General features: G+C 45.0%; 1 protein-coding gene across 1 annotated transcript; it reads right to left on the bottom strand.

Moving 5' to 3' along the window:
• Positions 1 to 3,529: 3,529 nt before the first annotated feature.
• On the bottom strand, positions 3,530 to 15,866 carry LOC124661528 (phytepsin-like). The gene is made up of 13 exons (XM_047199392.1): positions 15,507 to 15,866; positions 15,330 to 15,390; positions 13,876 to 13,970; positions 13,673 to 13,785; positions 13,286 to 13,454; positions 8,151 to 8,190; positions 7,983 to 8,047; positions 7,303 to 7,416; positions 7,147 to 7,211; positions 4,893 to 5,040; positions 4,687 to 4,806; positions 3,841 to 3,929; positions 3,530 to 3,614 (listed from the first exon to the last, which is right to left on the bottom strand). The coding sequence occupies exons 1-13, from the start codon at positions 15,864 to 15,866 to the stop codon at positions 3,530 to 3,532; spliced, it is 1,524 nt and encodes a 507-aa protein (XP_047055348.1).
• Between the last annotated feature and the right edge of the window lie 6,809 nt (positions 15,867 to 22,675).

The following is a 22,675-nucleotide window of genomic DNA, read 5'->3' as shown; positions in this document are numbered from 1 at the left end:
TTGAGCAGTTAAGCCAGATAATGCTCACGCAAAGTTAGAAATTCTAAGCCAGGTAACGTGGTGACCTGGTGGTGCAGTGTTCGACGGTTGAACTGTTTGGTGATGCGGTGGTGCTAACTGAACTGTCGTTCCGATGCTGCTCATTGGACAAAGATTGTACTATATTATAGATACATTGCGAATTTTACCTCTAATAATATGTAGACGCCTGTATTTTTATCATGTAGCGTTCTGTTCTGCAGGTTTGTGCGAGCCACTATTGGGCCCGAATGTTTATCGGCCGGTTTGTTCTACCCAGGTGGGCCGCAAGAGACACTATTACTATGCTGTAATAATTAGTTGGGCCGAATTTTGTAAAGTGGTCTTCTTTGGCTGGGTTTTTTGTATATCCTAAATGAGCAGCCGTAGCCCATAACAGTGTAAACGAAATGGCCTACCATCCTCCTGTGGGCAATAATCAATTTTTATTGACGCCGGATGACTGAGCCTGCTATATGGGCCTACTTTTTGTACAATTGGGCTTCTATTCATGGGCTACAGTAAGTCATAATGGGTCATACGTGATCACTGAGCGAAGGCCCAACGCAAGGGAAGTATAGAATGGGCTGTAATTTCTGCATGATGGGCCAAACTAGAAAGTGCAAACGGCCCAACCCAACTGCCACGTGTCCGTTTTAGATTGTCCACCGTGTCTACATCAAATCAAAACATGGCACGATCGGTCATTCGACATGTGTCGAGCTAAAACATGGCACACGTAGTACGTGTCTTTGCCTAATTGGATACGTGTCGGTTGCTTATTGGTCAGCATGGAAAGTACAAAGTTGCCACGTGTCCTTTTGTAATTGGCAACTTGCTGCAGAAAAAGTTGTCCCATATGGCAAATAGAAATTGGCCACGTGTGTGATGACATCACGCGACAAGACTGACACCTTAATCATTGGCGCGGCAACATAATCATTGGTCTGACACAGCCAACACCATGGTCTCCGCTAGGGGTTGTGACACTTAGCCGGACTTAGCTAGCTACTCGCGAGATTATTTTCTCTGTTAGGATAATAAACAATGTCAATGGCTTTCATTTCTTTTATGTTATATATATACTTTTTAGTTGACACATTGGTCATATCTACAACGAAACATAGGATAGAGATACTTCCACAACACTTCAGTATTCAAAAAAAATGTTCTGCCCTAACTACGACGATGCTCTGGCTAGCCATATTTGTCCAGGCGAGCTCGATTTGCATCTAAACAAACCTTCTTTAGAGTCGACGGGGCTCTGGCAAGCTAGATTAGTGACTGTAGAAGCCGAACCGGCGAGATTCGGCCCGCCATGGATATGGTACATCCAAGTTTTGGGTTATTTTTTGGATGTTACATATGTCTATTATTTTTGTAACAAACTCCTTTGATTTTTTTGTCAAAGCGCACATAAGATGTTGCAAGGTTTTCTGGGCATTTGCTACACATTTGTATTTCTGTGAATTTTTTGATGTTGCATAGGTGCTTTCAAAATGTGACAAGCTAGTATTCATTTTGTTGCAAACTCACATGGTGGATGTCGCAAGGTTTTCTGGGCGTTTGCTACACATTTGTATTTCTGTGAATTTTTTGATGTTGCATAGGTGCCTTCAAAATGTGACAAGCTCGTATTCATTTTGTTGTAACTCACATGGTGGGTGTCGCAAGGTTTTCTAGCCGTTTGCTACACATTTGTATTTCTGTGAATTTTTTGATGTTGCATAGGTGCTTTGAAAATGTGACAAGCTCGTATTCATTTTGTTGTAAACTCACATGGTGGACATCGCAAGGTTTTCTGGACGTTTGCTAAACATTTGTATTTCTGTGAATTTTTTGATGTTGCATAGGTGCTTTCAAAATGTGACAAGCTCGTATTCATTTTGTTGTAAACTCACATGGTGGACGTTGCAAGGTTTTAGGCATTCACCGCAAGTTTGTGTGTTCTTTGGTTGTTGCAATGATGTTTGCGTGATTTTTAAAATGTTGTAAACATATTATTTTTCTGTTGTAATTATTTATGATTGTTGGTTGAAATACATGATAATAGTTTGCGAATCTTTAAAAAAAAATATTTATGCAAACACAAGGTTTTTTGTTGTCATTACTTGTATTTTTTGTTAAAACTACTTATAAATTTTGTTGTAAATCATTGTAGCAAAATAAATTGTCGCTTAACAACTAATTTTATAGAAATAATTTTGTAAGAGATCAATTTTATTTGTTGCGACATACATTTACTTGGAACTTTTTTGTTGCATTGCATTGGTACTAAATAGCTTCTGTTTAGAGTTGAAGATAGGAGAGAATGAGCAATGGTACACGTACAACCGGATTGTACGATCATTTACATACGATCACACTGAGTCATTTCCTGGAGAGAATAGCATGAGCTTATGGTGGGATCCACCCATGTGACTATTAAGAGCATGCAATCTCCACCCTGAGCACCTGACACGTGAAAGCGATCGAACTATGCATGCACACAGAGCGGAGGCGTGGGAAAGCGACGTGACGAAAAAGTAGTTAATTTTACAGCGTACGATCGTGATCCAATGGTCCTGAATGCAACCGATTTTAGCACCGCGCATCAGGCGACCGACGCCTAGCGCGCACCTTGTTAGATCGGGTCATCCTTTGCGCCTTCGATCTAACCTCACTCTCATAATAAACAGGTGGACTCCGCGCTTTTTGGGCTCCCCCACTGGTCGTATGATTCCACGATTCAATCTAAACCATCGCATCAATATATTGATCATGTCGTGGATCAAATTTCCGGCATGCCAAAATATGTTACTAAGAAACTTTTCTTTCATCTATTGCAACCGTTATATTCAGTAGCATGTGCTAACAGATTTTTGAGTGAACGGCCTCGCTCAAGAATTGCATCTTTCTTCCCGCATGTCCTGCTCACCATACCCTGCTTAGCCTAGAACCCAACACCGGTATGCCCTCGGTCCATCATGCAGTGTCAGAGCTTCACTAAGGGGCCAATGCATAAGTCAATTTGGACCAACGGATCTGGTAACTAGATGATCAATATTTCTACGATAAAAGGCATCCCGATAAAACCCAGATCATCATCACGCCACCAAGGAGTAAGTGTGTGTGTGTGCGCGCGTGTGCGTGTGCGTTGTGTGCGCGTGTGCATGTGCATGTGCGTGTGTGTGTGTGTGTGTGTGTGTGTTTTACGGGTTAAGTTCTCCTCGAGATGATTCAGGATCTTTCACCCGGGAGAAAAGGAGTAATATTTGTCATCCTCCTTGTTGTCTTAACTTAAGAAAACATGTTCTCCCCACTGTTATCGTGGACCATCCCGTGTCAAAGTTTATGATGAAAGTCTGCCTGCATTGCATCAATGTCTTGGACAGATGATAACAAACATGCTTATTATGTTCAATCACACGCTCATTATTAAGCAACATGCCACATATGCATATTCATGCTTTGCCGATCGCCATCAAACCGACCTGAAGGACTGGTTTTCCGCGGCTCATCCAGCCACCACCTATGCTGCCTCGGCAAACCCAACCCTCATTTTTCCATAGTCAAAGACAGTGTGGTAGGCTCCCATAAATATATCGCCCAAGATCCTGCGACACCAAGTTCTCATTGTCAGACTAAGGACAGCAAGTTCCTGAAGCATTTGCTTTCAGTATTTCAGAAGTTTTTTAGCACTCCTAGAAAATTCTGGAGATAAATCTTATACAAGAAGAAATCCCAAACACCTCTTAACAATTCCTAAGACTCTGAAACTGCCAAACAACTTTTTATTAACTCCAAGAAAGGCATGAGAACATAAGACGTGTATAATTTTACCAGATAGGACCGCGGGGACGAGGAACGTCCATAGCTGAGAATCCACTGATGCACTGGGTAGCATCACCCTCACCGATCTTCAGTATGTACTGAACAACAGAAATCAGAAGTGAAACCAAATCAGTTTACTAGAAAGAAAACTGGAGCAACTCAATATACAAATCTGAATGTATGAGAACCATCAGCATAAACCAAATCAGTTTTCCAGATTTTGAGTTCTTTTTGGGAAAAACTAGAAAATTTATCTGGATTATTTTTGCTGCCCAAAGTTGGGCTCTTTGGAGGATCCGAAATAAGTTCTCTATAGAAGGGGAGTTCCCAAACCAACCTACTGATTGTGTGTTTAAAACTGTCCTTCTTTTACAGCAATGGCGACCGATTACAAGAAGTAAAGACCTGGAGCTAATGGACTGGGTGATCGGGATGATGAAGCAACTCTTCAACATGACTTACTCTCCTGCAACTCGTGCCGCGAACAGCTGAAGTGCTTTTGGTGTGTGTTGTAGCCTGGTTATCTTAAACTTGTGCGTGTCCTGTTGGTAACTTGCTAGCCCCTGTTCCTGTGTGGAGGGCTGTGTTCGTGTGTGTAATCCTATAAACCTATTTGCGGCTTTATTAATTTAAAGCTGGCATTATATGCCTTTTATCTAAAAAAAACTAATCTAGTGTAACTTTTAGCTCTTCTCCATGGATCTAAGGACTGAATCTTCAAAAGTTAGTGGGAAAAACATCTCGAAACTTACTAATAATAAAAATGACGTTTAATAAAATGCTAAAACTGATAGAAAATATGGATCCCGTTCACACATTACGAGAGGTAAAATAACTTCGGAAAAAAAGCATTACTTGTTCTGGTTTAAGCACAAACTGTTTGCCTCCGATGGAGAAGGCGACGTCAGGCAAGGATTCAAGTTTTCTGCAGTCCACGGATGACTCTCCCATAGGGTTAGGAATATGGTCACATAGCTGCGAAGTTAAATAAGTTCGACAAAGTATGTTAAAATGTATAACAATGTGATTCTTGCATTGGTATTGCAATATAGGAAACATGCCTCACTGATGTACTGCAATATAGAATCCTGAGTGTTATTCTGAGCAATTTGGTTCATCGTCCATTGAACAGCCAGCTCACAAGCCTTGCACAAAAGAACACCCTCTGATGTCCCACCATCATCTTCTACGACACTTCGAATACCAGCGCTGCAATTACAATACAGTACATGAGGAAACAGTAACAATGTCAACCATCTTGTCATAAGGAAAACAATGCGAATGGTCAAAAGGAGACAAAACCTACTTCATGCAATTCTGTTCTTCAACTATAAGATACTACTTCCTCTATACTGAATTACTTGTCGCAGATTTATCTAGATACGCATGTATTTTAAACGCATTTTAGTGTATATATATATGTGAATCTAGAAAAAACTGAGACATCTCGGGACAGAGGACGTATATTTCTTCAATGCCAGCTACGGAAACTAACTCCGGGAGAAGAACGAATTTCGGTATGTTGCGAAATGTGGAAATTAATACTACTGCAGAAATGATCTCTTCTGATTAGTCTCAACTAACAGGCTATCTGCCGCCCGAGCCCGGTGGTGCTGTAGTTTGCCGCTGATGGGCGAACCAGCACCTATCAGTAGAGAAAGATTGGCGGGAGCCTGATGGGGCCCCTCCACTGACGCCCATCAGTAGTGTGAGGACCAGAAGGCCTTTGGTCGTCACAATACCAATGGTCACTAGAAACTGATGGGCACCAGTCTTCGACCATAAGGGCATGGCCAATGTTCTACCGTGGATAACTGCTCCAGCTGCCCACGTAGGTTCGGACAGTTGTACCCACCTCCTCGCAGCCAAAAGTCTAACCTCTCCTCCCGCGCCGGCGGTGCCGCTCCGCGACGGGGCCCAGCCGCCGGAGCCCTCCCCTCATCCTCCCTAGGGCGCCCCCCTCCCCTGTCGCCGTCGCTGGAAGCGCTGTCGGCAAAGACCTGTGGCGTGGCAGCGGCGGCGGCCGTTCCTCTCGCCCCCACCACCGGAGGGCACGGCGGCGGCATCCGGCCAGGCTTCTCCTTCATGTGGCGGCGCAGGGAGGCGACGGCCATGGCGTTGATCTGCATGCGGCGGCCGGGCGATGGCTGTGAAGATCGGGTCCGATCTTGGTCCGTTTCGGCCGGGGCAGGCATTGATCTGCATGTCGTGCCTCTGCCTCCTCGGCACTGAGGCGTTTCGTCGGCATCTCTCGCGTCATGAGGAAACCTGGGGCAGCAGCCCGGGCATGGTGGTGGTGGTCATCTTCTTCGTCGGAGGTGGTCGGCCAGGCTGGTAGTCCTCTGTGGGGGATCATGGGATCTCACACAGGTCTCTGGCAATGGTGATCTAGTCTGGGGTGTCATGGCGGCCGGTGAAAACTGAGCCTCGACCTCGGTCTCGGCGGATGATGGCGGCGTCGGTCGACGTCGTTACCTTGACGAAGGCGTCATCTTTGCCCGTCTTGGCACTACACTCGGTGAGTTGGGATGCGCGGCAGCCGGTGAAAACCGTGCTCCAACCTCGGTTGGCGGACGATGGCGACGTGTCGCGCCGCTACCTTCTTGAAGGCATCGTCGTCGCAGTCTGCGGTCTATCACTCGTGCTGCTCCGGGGGAAACCCTAGGTCCGGGTCTCCCGGATCAGATGATGGCGACGCGCCCTGCGTTGTTCTACCTCTTGGGGCATCGTTTTTGGAGCAGCTACTGGATGTTGGCGGATATCGGTGGAGTGGTATTCATCTACCACATTGTTGGCGTTGAGTCTCAGTGGCATGGTGCTGCAGGGTATTGACGACAGATGCGGGATGATGTATGTGTGCAGGATGGTGGAGCCGTCTGACGTCATGGTGGCATCGACGGCAGGTCAAGGTTAATGTGTTGATCTCTCTTCAAGATGGAGTCGAGTAAGAGCGCGGTAGCAACTTCTATGGCGTGTGCGTTGGCTTGCGTTGAGAGTCTGCTCGACTGGATGTGCTTCTCATCTGCTATTGGGCGGTTTTGGGAAGGTATTTAGTTTTTTGGATGATGTGAGTTGGTATATTGTCACCCTATTCATTCCACTGTAGGTATAGTAAGGTTGCTTCGAGATTGATCTTTTGTATTGTTCTTGTAAGGTTTTGTGAATAATCTAATAAAAAGTCGTGTGTATCCTTTGGATGCAGAAGCTGGGGCGATATTTCCCTCATTTCAAAAAAAAAAAGTGCTAATGTAAATTTATTCTATGGTGTGTGAAGCATGCACAAGTTCAAAAGATACATGGGTACTCAACTCTTACCTTACACCATCAGAGCCACCAAGGGGACATAAATCGACTAAGGCACATGTCTTTTTAGGCTCCGTCTGCATCATATGTAGACCCCAAAAAAATAGATTTTACAAGCCTTACGTATGACTAATCAAACTAGAATGCAACTTTTGGAAATGTGCAAACCTGCTTTAGCAGCAAATCCAGGATCCACCGCCCATACTGAGAAACAACGGTCTTGCATGCTTGGCTCACTATTCCAGGTGCACCAAGTTTATGATTTATCTCAGTAATTATCGCCTGTATACATTCCAATACCGAGTCACAAGACACACAAATATTAAACGAGAAAAATGAAAAATACACCAACCAGATCGAAAACTATGAGCCGTGGGCCCGTGGACAAAGACATTACACATGCTATGCTTTAAAGCTTCAAAACGCATTATGCTTTAAATGGTCTATTAGGTTCCGTTTCGCTAATCTTCACAGTATGTAATGTATCTATTGGGTGTTCTTCTGAGGGCTGGTAATTGCAAAAGGTATTTCTTTATATATTTCAAGTTTTCTACGGTGCTTGCTCTTCAAGTGTAAATACCATAATTCATATACAAACGATCAAAGGATTCAAAGCAGACACGTTTACTTTTAGCATGCACATTTTCTCTGCTAAAAGGTACACTTCCGTTTCAAAATGTAAGGATTTTTAGAAAGTTAATTTAGCTTTCTTAAAAATCTTACATGTCATTTGGGTTACTGGGAAAGTTGATTGAGAGTTTTTATCTATAAATCAAGGTTACATGCATTAATTAAAGCTCTTTTTCTTGTTTATGGGCATAAACATGAATAGAGCTCCACAGGCATACCGTGGGGCCAGTAAGCAACGAAGTTCCGGAGTCTACTATTGCTGCACAACCAGATTTACATAATCCTGATACAAACAGCAGTATAAGAAAAATGATTAAAACCATTTTGTACATATATACGAGCATATACTGGGTATGGATTTTCTTGACAAAATGACATGTTAGCACCTGTGGAGTTTCTTCCAATCAAGACATCGCCCATATCAAACTGCAGCTTGTTATAATTGAGATGCACAATAAACGAAGAACGAAAAGTAAAACACTGCAGAGGACACGAGATTTTAACGTGGAAAACCCTTGCAACACACAAAGGAAAAACCACGGGCGCCAGCCAGCAAAACTTCACTATTTCGGTGGTGTTTACAAACGCCGTGGGTGTACAATGATGCGATGATAACCCTAGCGGCGGCTTACAGTGGAATATAAATAGGCGGTGGCAACGATCCAGTACCGCGGGGGGCTGCCGCCCCGCACCCCCCGCAGGCGTCCCTGTAGGGCACGACATATGGGCTAACCTCGACTACGCTACGCTTCGGCCCAAGCCTCCGGCGACGGGCCTCGCTCCGCTCGTCGAAGTTAGCCTCCCTTTAGTATATGAATTTGGATCACAAAATAACAAACTCCACCTTGAGACAAATTCCTTGTAGCATGAACTTCAACAATCACCTGAATCAACAAAGAAAACACTTGCCGGCGCCAATAGCCACTTGGGCTAAACAAGTTATACCAACCAAGCTTGAGCAAAGCTCAAACTTGGACACAGGAGACAGGCTTAGTCATCATATCGGCAGGATTATCATGAGTACTAATCTTGCATACCTTCACTTTACCTTTTGCAACCACATCTCCGATTGCGTGGTACTTAATATCAATGTGCTTTGTCCTATCATGGAACATCTGATCTTTAGTAAGATAAATAGCACTTTGACTGTCACTCGAACAACTTAATGCAAGAATTATCTCCACAAAGCTCAGCATATAACCCTTTCAGCCAAACAGCCTCTTTACCTGCCTCAAGCAATAGCCATGTACTCAGCCTCAGTAGTAGATTGTGCAACAGCATCCTGCAAAGTAGCCTTCCAGCTAACAAGACATCCACCAACAAGTAAACACATAACCTGTGAGGGACCTTCTCTCGATCCAAATCGCCAGCATAATCTGAATCCACATATCCGGCGAGCCCCTCACCAATCCTGCCAAACCTCAAGCAAGCTTTTGATGTGCCGCGAAGGTACCTGAAAATCCACTGAACAGCTTTCCAATGTTCTTTACCAGGATTAGCCATGTATCGACTGACCAAACTCATAGCATATGATAGATCGGGACGTGAACAAACCATGGCATACATCAAGGAACCAACAGCACTAGAATAGGGAACTCGAGACATGTACTCAATATCATCTTTAGAGCTAGGACATTGCAAAGTCGACAACTTGAAATGAGAAGCAATAGGAGTAGTAACTCGACTTTGCATCATGCATATTAAAACGATGAAGAACTTTCTCAATGTACTTTTCCCGACTAAGAAACAACAAACTAGACTTTCTGTCCCTTTTGATTTCCATGCCTAGTATTTTCTTAGCAGGACCAAGATCCTTCATCTCAAACTCACTACTTAATTGATTCTTTAAAGTAGTGATCTCTTTCATGCTCTTGGCAGCAATCAACATATCATCAACATATAGCAGACAAATAAATAGGTGATCCATTAACAAACTTGATATACACACAACTATCATACTCGAGATCTCTCAAAACCATGTGTAAGCATAAATGAATCAAACCTTTTATACCACTGTCGTGGCGACTGTTTCAGACCATAAAGGGACCTCTTTAATTTGCAAACAAGATCCTCCTTACCAGGCACAACATAACCTTCAGGTTGGTCCATATATATATCCTCCTCCAACTCACCATGCGAAAAGCAGTCTTTACATCTAGCTGCTCAAGCTCAAGATCATGCATAGCAACAATACCAAAGAAAGCACGAATAGAACTATGCTTCACAACCGGGGAGAATACATCATTATAATCAACACCTGGAATTTGACTCGAAACCTTTTGCTACTAACCTTGCCTTAAACCGTGGAGGCTCATTAGGAGACAAACCTTCCTTTCTTTTGAATATCCACTTGCAGCTGACAGCCTTCTTTTGTTTAGGCAAGTGCACAACATCCCATGTGCCATTCTTCTCAAGCGATTGCATCTCTTCTTGCATCGCACCTACCCACTTCTCTTTATCAACCGAAGCAATGGCTTCAGTATATGTAGCTGGTTCAATATCATGCTCCACCTGTTCAGCACAACTCAAAGCATAAACAACAATATCACATTCTTGAATTAATCGGGTAGGAGGTGTAATATTTCTCTTAGGGCGGTCAGCAGCAATAGACCGTCCTTGTCGCTGAACAAAAGGTGGTGAAGGTGGAACATCATTATCATCATTGTTGGTTTCAGGAAACACATTTTCATTCTCCTTTGCGTGCTCCACCTGCACGCCAATTCTGTGCTGCTCATCATCAGAAACATCGGGAGAATCAATAGCATCAGAAATATCGTAGACGGACTATCATTAAACATAACCGCCTCATTAAAAACGACATTCCTGCTCAACACAATTTTCTTAGTTTCGAGGATTCCATAATCTATATGCCTTAACTCCCGAACCATAACCAAGGAAGATGCACTTAACAGCCCTTGGCTCCAACTTTCCATTATCAACATGAGCGTAAGCGAGTCAACCGAAAACTCTCAAATCTGAATAATCAGCAAGCGAACTAGACCATACCTCAATTGGAGTTTTCTTATCAAGTGGAACAGAAGGTGACCCGTTGATGAGATAACATGCGGTGGAGGCCGCTTCAGCCCAAAAACCTCTATGCATCTTTGCATTAGACAACATGCAGCGAGCCCTCGAAATAATGGTCCCTGTTCATGCGTTCAGCCACGCCATTCTGTTGAGGGGTGTACGGAATGGTATGATGTCTTACCATCCCATCATTGCTGCAAAACTCATCAAATTCATTTGAACAAAATTCCATACCATTGTCAAGTACGGAGTATCTTAACCTTCTTTTCAGTTTGGGTTTCTACCATAACTTTCCACTTCTTAAAAGCATTAAAAACATCAGATTTATGTTTCAGGAAATATGGCCACACTTTTCTTGAGTAATCATCAATAATTGTAAGCATGTAATTAGCACCACCATTAGAAGTTCTACGGGACGGACCCCAAACATCAGCGTGTACATAATCTAAAATGCCTTTGGTGGTATGAACGGAAGCATTAAATTTCACTCTTTTATGCTTACCAAAGATGCAAGTGCTCACGTAACTCAAGATTACCTAAATCGCAGCCATCAATTAGCTCTCTCTTTGCCAATTCTGCCATGCCAAGCTCACTCATATGTCCAAGACGCTTGTGCCAAAGGTTAGTCTTACTAGTTTCATCGTAACTAACGACGAAGAAGCAATACCGGGCAAAGTGCTACCTCTAAGGACATATAATTTCGCAGAATTCATATCACCAATCATAATAATGAGAGAACCCGATGATACCTTCAAAAGTTTGTTCCCACCTTTGTACTTGTACCCGTCACAATCAAGGGTACTCAAAGAGATCAAATTCCTCGCCATGGAGGGTATGTGTTTCACTCCTGTCAACGTGCGTGTCATCCCATCATGGGTCTTGATCTCGAACGTAACCAATGCCAACAATGCTGCACTGGTTGTCATTCCCCACACGCACAAAATCTCCACTCGCACGTACTCATAAGAACTGAACCAATCTTTGTTACAACAAATATGAAACGAACATGCAGTATCAAGAATCCATTCATCATCACGTGAAACACATGCAGCCAAAACAGCTAAGCAATCTCCATCGTAACTATCACTACCGCAGCAACAACAAGCAGCCTCACCCTTACCGGTGACAACGGCAGCCTTACCATTACCATCATTATTTTTCGGTTGGTAAGTTCCGTTCCTTTTCTCCTTGTTCTGCAGCCTTCCAACAATCATCAATATTGTGGCTAGATTTCTTACAATACCTCGCAGAACTTGTCACGTCCTTTGGACTTTGAGCGACCTCTATCGCCCTTGCTCTTATCTCTGTTGTTGTGGTAGTAGTTATCTCGCTGCTCGAGTCCCGCCACGGACCTCTAACGCCTCCGCCTTGGAGGACGAACTTTCAGCCTCGCACCATAGATTTCATTTTCTCCTTTTGTTGGAGAGCATCATAAACTTCCGCGAGAGTTAGTTTGTCGCGGCTCAATAATATGGTGTCACGAAAATTACTCGAAAGAATTAGGCAGCGAGCATAAAAGAAGAAGACCTAAATCCTCATCCTCATACTTAACTTCTATAGACTCGCAAATCGAAACAATCTCTTTCCAGGAAGATAGGTGATTCATTACCGAACCTCCCTCTTGCAACTTGTGCGAGAACAGCTTCATCTTCACGTGCAATCTGCCCGTGAGATCCTTGGACAAACAGATCTCCTCTAGTTTGACCCATAACTCGGCGGTGGTTTTCTCCTGCAGCACTTCCTCGCAGAATATTATTGGACAGATGGAGTTGAATCAACGATAAAGCCTTACGGTCTTTCCGCTTCTCCGCATCGGTCCAGGTATCCTTCGCTTTCGCCGAAAGCATCGATCGCTTCATCCAGATCCGAAGATTGGGCGAGAATCGCCCTCATCTTCACTTGCCACAAAGCAAATCTCGTGGTGTAGTCCAGCTCGCGGTAGATCGAACTTCAGTGACGACATCTCGTAAACCCTAGATCCAAAGAACACGGGCTCTGATACCACTTGTTATAATTGAGATGCACAATAAACGAAGAACGAAAAGTAAAACACTGCAGAGGACACGAGATTTTAACGTGGAAAACCCTTGCAACACACAAAGGAAAAACCACGGCGCCAGCCAGGCAAAACTTCACTATTTCGGTGGTGTTTACAAACGCCGTGGGTGTACAATGATGCGATGATAACCCTAGCGGCGGCTTACGGGGAATATAAATAGGCGGTGGCAACGATCCAGTACCGCGGGGCTGCCGCCCCCCGCACTCCCCGCAGGCGTCCCTGTAGGGCACGACGTATGGGCTAACTTCTGACTACGCTACGCTTCGGCCCAAGCCTCCGGCGACGGGCCTCGCTCCGCTCGTCAGAAGTTAGCCTCCCTTTAGTATATGAATTTGGATCACAAAATAACACAGCAAGTGGGCCAAAACTTATGAGCACAAACTAATTACCGATGCTTGAATTTCAAGATTACTCAACTAAACCGAAGAGTTTCACCTGCCAGTATCCCTTCTTAGTAACAGGGACATAGGTATGTCTTCCCTTGTGATGATTAGGATCGACTCCTCCAAAAACTATTTCTCCTCCCTTCCCTTCACCAGCATGTCGGTTGAACCAGAATGAGAAAACAGGGCTACCAACCAGACCTTGGCTAACCATGTTATACCTATAATTTTGCTTGTGATGTTAAGGATAACAAATCTTGCTATATGCTTCACATTTGGTGATACAATATGCCAGTAAATTAGAAGAACCCACAATGCACCATTTAGAAATCAATATAATACATAAAATGGTACACATAAATTAAAATAGTCATATCTAATGTTGATATTGCTACCAAATAGGAAAAACTGAGAAATTCAGTTAAACAACATTGCTCACCACACAGGTTCAGCACCGCCGGCCGAGATTTCTTTAAACCCAAGACCAAGAATACCGTCGAATTTTCCAAGCATGAAAGAAATACTTGGTTCCAAGGCAGCTTCAATAAAATCCTAATAGGGTAGCATAATAAAATTATATATATGGGATGTACATCATTAGATAGCCAAAATAAATATGCCCTTCTGATGCAGCGTATAAACCTGATTTTTCACAACTACACCACCAACTTGCACACTGTCTTGGCTAATATAGCCAGCAATTGCACCAGTTCCGTAATGAATTGATACCCATTTTCCTGCCAAGATTCGAAATGAAAATTATAGTCACGAAAAACAGCAGTTACCTGGTTGCTACAGTTTAATCTAAACCATATGATTAATGCCTAGTTGAAGAAACTCCGTGGACAATGTATTAGTTTAACATCATCTCATATTGCATACCTCACTAGTAGGAAAAAAGGCTATCAGCAGCGTATCAAAAACGTGGTTAGTGGCATGCAAATGCCACGCAGCTAGTATCTCACTGCTAATAAATGTTATCAGCGCCGTATGTGTGCCACGCCATATGTAGGAGTTATTGACGTACAAACATTCACTATGCCACCAGTACCATAGTAGGCCCAAAAAAAGTGGACCAGGCCCAGCCCGTCGACCAAACCCTAGACCTACAGCATGCTGCTGCCAGCGAGGTCCTACTGCTTCCATCAGTGGAGAGGGAAGGGATGAAGGAGCCGTTATTGCAGTCCCCTATCAGAAGCTTGTCTTGGATCTTGGTGCTATCATTAAAGTGTAGGATTACTCCAGTGGCGTGCATTTCCATGGAGGCTGATTCGGATCTTGCGGGCCGGAGTGGTGGCCGGGCCAAAGGAGTTCATGGTGTTAGCAATAATCTTGCATAAGTTAGTGTTTGCGTTGTGGTGTCATGGCAGTAGTGGTCCCAACCCAATTTTTCAGGGTGGGGCAGGCCTAAGTTAGGTTGGGCCTTTTGCATTTTTTTATTCTTTTATATAGCTGATAGATGGGCTGGGAACTTTTTTAGGGTGGAGCCGCCCCCCCCCCCCCACACCCAGCTGGTTCCGATGCTGGTTATGGTGATGTGTGGGACGAGGGAGAGAGATGAACCAAGGGGAGAGATAGAGAAAGAGATGTGAGTGAGGGAAAAGAGAGAGAAGAGAGATGTGAGCGAGAGGAGAGAATTTTTCATGGCGGGGTGTAGATGGAAAAAAAGGCAATGGCCCTAGGGCGCCGGAGTGGGCTTGCTCGCTAGGTTGTGATCATTCTTCGGTGGGCTTCAGGAAGACAGGTAATAGCGGCGTGCCCAATCACCAATGCCAGGGGAGGCGGGTAATAGCAATGTCGCACGTGGCCCGATGACGCGAGCAAATGATGTATTAGCAGCATGCGACAATGTCTCACGCCACCGGTACTTTAGAAGTGTCCACAGTTTGAGTCCAAAATACTAGTGGCATGCATGCTATTTTGCTAGTATGCCACCAATAACCTTTTTATTAGTGGTCTATCACTACTTACGATGCCGTTGATATTTTGGGCAAATACCAGCAACGTGGAACTTTAGTGGTGCATCGCAAGTATTTTCTTTTTGGCACGTAAGCTATTTCCTAACCGTGCATGGGCAATGTGTTCGGATAACAAACCTTTCTTCTTGTACGTGCTCGACCGTCTAGCCCTGTAGCTCTTGTGCAAGTAGCATGCAATCTGCAGTAAAAGTTTCCAAAACGTATGCTCCATATTAGTGCTATGATAAACAACCAAACTGTATGAAACCTTGATGGCTTGAACCACAGCAGACAACACAAGACGGGGGCACGCACCGAGAAGTAGCACTTGGAGGAGGGCACCCAGAGGTTGGAGCTGCCAGTGTCGAAAATGACGGTGAAGTTCTGCGATGGCGTTCCGATGCCGACCTCACCGTAGTACTGAGCGTTCAAGTAGTTCTTCAATATAACAATATCACTCTTTGGCTGCGGCTGCGGCTGCGGCTCCTTGTTAAGGACGAGGCCGTGGCGCTGTGCGAGGAGGCTCTGAGCATCCTCTCCGGCGACGAGGCTGTTCTGGTGGACCAACGGTAGCTTCTTCAGCGGGATGCGGACCAGACCCTCCGAGGGCGTGCCAAGGATGAGCACGGCGGAGAGGATGAGTAGGTGCTGGAGCGCGACGCGGCCGGTTCCCATGGTTGCGCTGCGAGCTGCAAATTGTAGGAGAGAGATTACTCATCGCAATTTGTCTTTAGGAGAAATCAGATCTAATAAAATGTTAATACTAGTGCTAACCTGAAATCGATGAACCACAGAACTAGACTGAAATCAAAAGAAAACAACGGCTCGCTATCAAATCAAAAACCGACCAAAACTGCTCTGCGGTTCAGAAAACAATCTAACAAGAGATGTGCTAGATCACAGTAGATAGAAGATGGTAAGTTTTCCTAAATTATTCGACCCCGGCGAGAAAAAAAGAACTCACTCTCAACTGTGCTGAGGAAGGAAGGAAGGAGAAGACTGCCCTGCGAGCTTGCGGACAGTGCGGCGCCTTGGGTCCATTTATAAACTTCGGCCGGGTGGCTAGAACAGAGCTACATGATCATTTTCACCGTTGGCGGACTTCTGTGAGCCGTCAGATCAGGACGGGGTGATTCTATCCCAAGGTGGATTTTTCCCCTTTTGCGAATAAGGTGGATTCACCCGTAAAATTTGTTGAAAGTCAATGTCTCCGTGCAAGTACTATGTGATCGATTGGAAAAGTGGATGCAGGAACATGCTAGACCACACTTGTGTCCACTCAAGAAAAAGGTTGTGTAGTTTGTACCATTGCCTGCAGAAACAAAAATAGATTGCTTGTTAGTGGTGTATAACTAGTGTGCCACACGGTTCGTTAATCACGTATAGCATGGGAAGAAACGGAAGAGGACAACACTATAACAAGCCAGTTTCTGTTCTGATGGTTGCAAAAGTGCAAATGTCCAACAACAAACACCCTTTTGATGACAATCATCGGATCCTCGTGCATTCCCCAGGCCATCACAATTTACGACACGTCAGATGGAAAATCAGATAAATACTTGAGTCGATCACGCCTTCAGCTTCGTTTTTGGAGATCGGACAAATGATTCAGTTGATCACGTTTGTGGCCAGTATCGCGCCTTCAACCGTGTGCACTTCGATCACCCACTGCGTGCTGCTGCATGCAGGGCTGCACTGCACGTTGTCGTTCAATCGCATCAATCTACTGATTAGGCAGTGGATCAAATTTCCGTCATGCCCAAAAAATATGTCTTTCAACCGTCAAATGATAGAGAACTAGCAAGAAAAATATGTTTCCAGTTTCGAAAAAGATGTCTTTCAACCGTCAAATGATAGAGAACTAGCAAGAAAAATATGTTTCCAGTTTCCTATAAATTTTCGGGCCATCTTTGGATGAAGGAAATACCTCTAAAAGTTAAGATTTTTGGTTGGTATTTATGTCGAGGGGTAATCTTAACCAAAGATAACCGTGTTAAGTGCAATTGGCTTGCAAACAGTCAGTGTGTTCTGTGATCACAATGAGACGATTAAACATTCACTAGTAGGAAAGCCTCATCAGTGGCGCACGAAAATGAGTTTATGTGGCGCACGGGAGGTGCGCCACAGAAACGTCGCCACAAAAATAAGGTTTCTGTGGCGCACCTGCCCATGCGCCACAGAATTAAGGTTTCTGTGGCGCACGTGTTCTTAGGTGCGCCACAGAAAAGTGTGCGCCACAGAATTGGTTTTCAGTGCGCCACAGAATTTGCTTGTATTATACACGATTTTGTGCTGCCTGCTATACACATGCAGTTTATAGACAGCAATATACAGATATACAGGTTATATACAGCAACATTCAGATATAATATAAATATCATGTACATTGCACAGATATAACATAGACATCATCATCACATTACTTAGAGCCCGATCGAGATACATATATAGTGGCAAGTGTCAAATGTTTTGCATACAACTCTTAATGCATACCAAATTCACAATTTCGAGATACAAAGTAGTCTTCATCCGGTTCCTCCTTTGCTCCCTCATCTCTACTAACCAGGCTCGCTTGCATCGGGGTTCTTCATCCAATTCCTACTATGATGAAAATGGAAGAAAGTGAGACCAACAAGTCCGATGCACAAGAGAAATGAAATAAATGCCTCATACATTGTTGGTCAACACAAATATTAACATTCAGGGACGGTGTAAGTGAGACCAAGTCCGATGCACAAGAGATTGATATTTGTGCTATCTTACCAGGCTCACTTACGCCGCCCCCGAGTGTACGGTGACCAAACATTTTAATCATCGGCATTTTGAAAATCTCAAAGCAAATGGAATGAAAAAATGGAATAAGTGCCTCATACATTGTTGGTCAACACAAATACTATGGTCAGAAACCATAGTTGCGGTATACACGGCCGCCGTTCCGTGAACGGGTGCTTGACGACACAACGACGCCGATCTGCCTCTTCGGCGCAGAACCACGGCAGTCCCTCGCCGTCCAGTGAACGAGTCCTTGATGCAAAGACCGTGCCGGCCTGCCCAGCATTATGCCGGGCCGTGTTGCCGCGCTTCAGGCCGTGTGTCCCGCGCCCTGCACTGTTCGCCTTCTTGCCCGGTGAACCAATAGACTGATCGTTGGAATAAGGAAACCGATGACGGCCGGTCGCAAGATTAAATTGCGATCGGCCGTCATCGGCTTCCTTATTCCAACGATTAGTCTATTCGTTCACCGGGCAAAAAGGCGAAGAGTGCAGGGCGCCTGAGAAACGGCCTGAAGCACGGCAACAGGGGTCGGCATGATGCTAGGGAGGCTGACACCGTCTTTGCATTAAGGACGCGTTCACGTACTGGACGACGAGAGAAGAAAAGTGGTGATGCACCGGAGAGGCAGGTCGGCGTTGTTGTCTCGTCAAAGACTCGTTCACGGAACGGCGGCCGGGGAAAAGGGGGCCCGTCTACAAAGTATATTGCGGCGTATAGGTGACCAAACATTCTAATCATCGGCACTAAAATGGAAGAAAGAGCCAAGTGGTATCTCAACTAGATATCATATGCCTCATACTTTGTTGGTCGAAAGAAATATTAACATTCCGGGATGGGGTCAGTGAGGCCAGGTAGAATGCACAAGAGATTGATATTTGTGCCATCGCACCAGTGCTCACCGGCCCCACCCCGAGTGTACAAGTGACCAAACAATTTAATCATCGGCACTAAAATGGAAGAAAGGCCAATGCAATTAAGAAGTAGCTAGTATGAACTAAATGGAATGCCTCATACTTTGTTGGTCGAAACAAATATTAACATCCAGGGATGGAGTAAGCGAGGCCAGGTAGGATGCACAAAATATTGATACTTGTGCCATCACACCAGGCTCACTTGCTCCACCCCCGAGTGTACGAGTGATCGACCAACCATCTAATCATCGGCAAGTACAAAAACACCAACAAACCAGCAACCATGGTGACATAAGTCAAGATGCTCAAACACACATAGCATGCATGGAGCGAGATGCTCCAAAGGGATTATTCATCACTTGGTATATAGACCAAGTGATGCCGGCAAAAGAGAGGCCAATCAAGAACCGAGTAAATCCAAGTAAGTGATAGATATGCCTAAACAAGCAACAACACATAGCATATCCCAGCTAACCAGATGAGACAAGTCTTGGTAGCCAACTGAATCACCTAGCACCACCTAGCCTTTTAAAACCATCAGAAACAGTCCTTTTTCTTCAAAGGATACCACAGTGGCATTCATTTACATGATCCCCTACTCGTGGATATCTCTATTTTCATCAAAGCCAACAAGAAAAGGATACCACAGTGGCATTCATTTACATGATTCCCTAATGTGAATATCTCTATTTTAGTATACCATCATAAGCATTCCATTTAAATCACACATTTTAGTATCTGTTCTTATCCAAGTTTTTGCCTCAGCCTTTGCATCATTGGCTGAGCCAAGACATCAAGCATCTGGCCAGGGAGAATTCTTTCTTTTTAGGGAACTATATGAACTATATGCACATGATCCAGTAAGCATCCCCACTAATCAGAGCATTATAAGCATAGTAGCATACCATAAGCTCACAAGAATCCATCAAGTAAATCTTCACAAGGATACCACAGTAGCATAGTAGCATACCATAAGCTCACAAGAATCCATCATTTTCTTCACAAGGATACCACAGTAGCATACCATAGTAGCATTTCATGCATTTAAATGAACCAAGTAGCATCAAAACCAACCAAATGTCCAACTAGCAAGCAATACCAAGTGAGCAAGTCTTCATTACCTTGTACAGGTTCAGACATGGATTTATTTCCAACAAAGGATGGAAATCAAATTAACATCATTGAATTAAATTGAATCATTACCATCACATGGTTCATCAATAACAAGTGGCAGTAAACCTCCACAAACAACGGTACATATGATCCGAGTAAGCCACACAGGCATAGCAAGTGATATAAGTTGACAATAACCAACACCAATATGTAGTAGCAGCGTAGAAGTGTCACTGATATAGAACACTCCAATAAGCATCACTAGCTCACCAGTTAATGGTAAGAAAGTACAGAGAGGCATAGACAATTTCTATTGCTTAAGACAAGCAACAACAAGGATTAGCAGCATAACAATATACTAACCACTAGCAATCCAGGCTCCAGATGGAACCTTTGGAGCAGATATATATAGAGCCAATATAGCATGTCACTCCAAATGAAACTATCCATATGCGAGGCAACAAAGTAATTTATTCGGATATCGCACATGAGCAGCATCACTGAATCAAAGAAACTAGCAGCAATGCATCCAGAGCAACAACATCAATGCATCCAGAGCAACAGCAATGCATCTAGAGCAGCAGCAGCACAACCTAGAAGCACGAGCATTTCGTCGAGCACTTTGTGCTCGTGCGGGAGAGGAAGAGGGAGGGGAGGGGAGAGAGTTCACCGAAGACAGGGGTGGAGGAGGAGGTTGACGACGACGGCAGCGGTGGAGGAGGAGGAGGACGCGGCGGCTCCTCCACCTTCACGCGACGGCGGCCCCTCCTCGTGGCGGCCTGATAACTCACAAGTATAGGGGATCGCAACAGTCTTCGCGGGAAGTAAAACCCAATTTATTGATTCGACACAAGGGGAGACAAAGAATACTTGAAAGCCTTAACAGCGGAGTTGTCAATTCAGCTGCACCTGGAAACAGACTTGCTCGCAAGAGTTTATCGCCAGATAATAGTTTTATAGTAGTAGCAGTAGTGAAATAACAGCAGCAGAGTAACAAAGACAGCAGTAGTGATTATAGTAAACAGCAGGATTAAAATATTGTAGGCACAGGGATGGATGAACGGGCGTTGCATGGATGAGAGAAACTCATGTAACAATCAAAGCAGGGCATTTGCAGATAATAATAAAACGGTATCCAAGTACTAATCAATCAATAGGCATGTGTTCCATATATAGTCGTACGTGCTCGCAATGAGAAACTTGCACAACATCTTTTGTCCTACCAGTCGGTGGCAGCCGGGCCTCTAGGGAATCTACTCGGAAATTAAGGCACTCCTTTTAATAGAGCACCGGAGCAAAGCATTAACACTCCGTGAACACATGTGATCCTCATATCACCGCCATCCCCTTCGGTTGTCCCAATTTCTGTCACTTTGGGGCCTCGGGTTCCGGACAGCAATACGTGTATACAACTTGCAGGTAAGATCATAAAGCAATGAATATCATAATGAATTGATAACATGTTCAGATCTGAGATCATGGCACTCAGGCCCTAGTGACAAGCATTAAGCATAACAAGTTGCAACAATATCATAAAAGTACCAATTACGGACACTAGGCACTATGCCCTAACAATCTTATGCTATTACATGACCAATCTCATCCAATCCCTACCATCCCCTTCAACCTACAGCGGGGGAATTACTCACACATGGATGGGGGAAACATGGCTGGTCGATGGAGAGGCGTCGGTGGTGATGATGGCGATGATCTCCTCCAATTCCCCGTCCCGACGGAGTGCCAGGACGGAGTTTCTGGTCCCGAGACGGAGTTTCGCGATGGTGGCGGCGTACTGGATGGTTTCTGGCGATTTCGACTTCCTCCCGTGCGTTTTTAGGTCGAAGGCAATAAGTAGTCCGAAGGAGGGCGTCGGGGGCCAGCCGAGGCCGCCACACACTAGGGCCGTGCGCCCTCCCCGGGCCGCGCCGGCCTAGCGTGTGGGGCCCTCGGGCCCCCACCTGGCTTGCCCTTCTGGCTCCGCCAATATTCTGGGAAAATAGGACCTTCCGCATAAATTCCGAGGATTTTCCTGAAAGTTGGATTTCTGCACAGAAACGAGACACCAGAGCAGTTCTGCTGAAAACAGCGTTAGACCGTGTTAGTTGCATCCAAAATACACAAATTAGAGGCAAAACAATAGCAAAAGTAGATACGTTTTGGACGTATCACGGCCCCTCCTCGCCGTAGCGGCAGCTTGTGCTGCAAGTGGCGGGGATGGGAGGACCGTGGCGGCATGCGGCCCTCGCGGAGGAAGGCGGCGGCGACGGCGATGGCGACGACCATGGCAGCGCGCGGCGGATCGGAGGAGAGGGGAGAGGGGAGAGGGGAGGGGAGAGGGGAGAGGTGAACAGGCGGGGGAGGGCACGGGCGAGATGATATAAGTTACCTTAATTCTGTGGCGCACCCGAGCAAGTGCGCCACAGAATCAACTACTTCTGTGGCGCACCGAAGCACGTGCGCCACAGAAAGAGTTATTTCTGTGGCGCAGCACACCACTAATAATTGGTGGTGGCAGGATGTGGGCCCCACACAATTTCTGTGGCGCAATGTTCAGCAGTGCGCCACAAAATTAAGCTATTTCTGTGGCGCACCTAGCATGGTGCGCCACAAAATAACATTCTGTGGCGCATTTTTAGTGGTGCGCCGCAGAACTAAGCTCGCCTATAAGGGTTTTTCTACTAGTGA

This window comes from Lolium rigidum, chromosome 6 (genome assembly GCF_022539505.1).
Source record: "Lolium rigidum isolate FL_2022 chromosome 6, APGP_CSIRO_Lrig_0.1, whole genome shotgun sequence".
Taxonomy (NCBI): Eukaryota; Viridiplantae; Streptophyta; class Magnoliopsida; order Poales; family Poaceae; genus Lolium; species Lolium rigidum.
This window is presented reverse-complemented; position numbering and strand designations above follow the sequence as displayed.

Bases quoted from the DNA above. Each gene is read 5' to 3' on its own strand.
- LOC124661528 (XM_047199392.1), bottom strand. From the start codon at position 15,866: ATGGGAACCGGCCGCGTCGCGCTCCAGCACCTACTCATCCTCTCCGCC. The intron at 13,455-13,672 runs GTGAGCAATGTT...GCAAAATTATAG, and splicing joins GGCGGTGCTGAACCTGTGTG to GTATAACATGGTTAGCCAAG. The intron at 5,041-7,146 runs GTAAGAGTTGAG...TTGTAATTGCAG, and splicing joins GGTGGCTCTGATGGTGTAAG to CGCTGGTATTCGAAGTGTCG.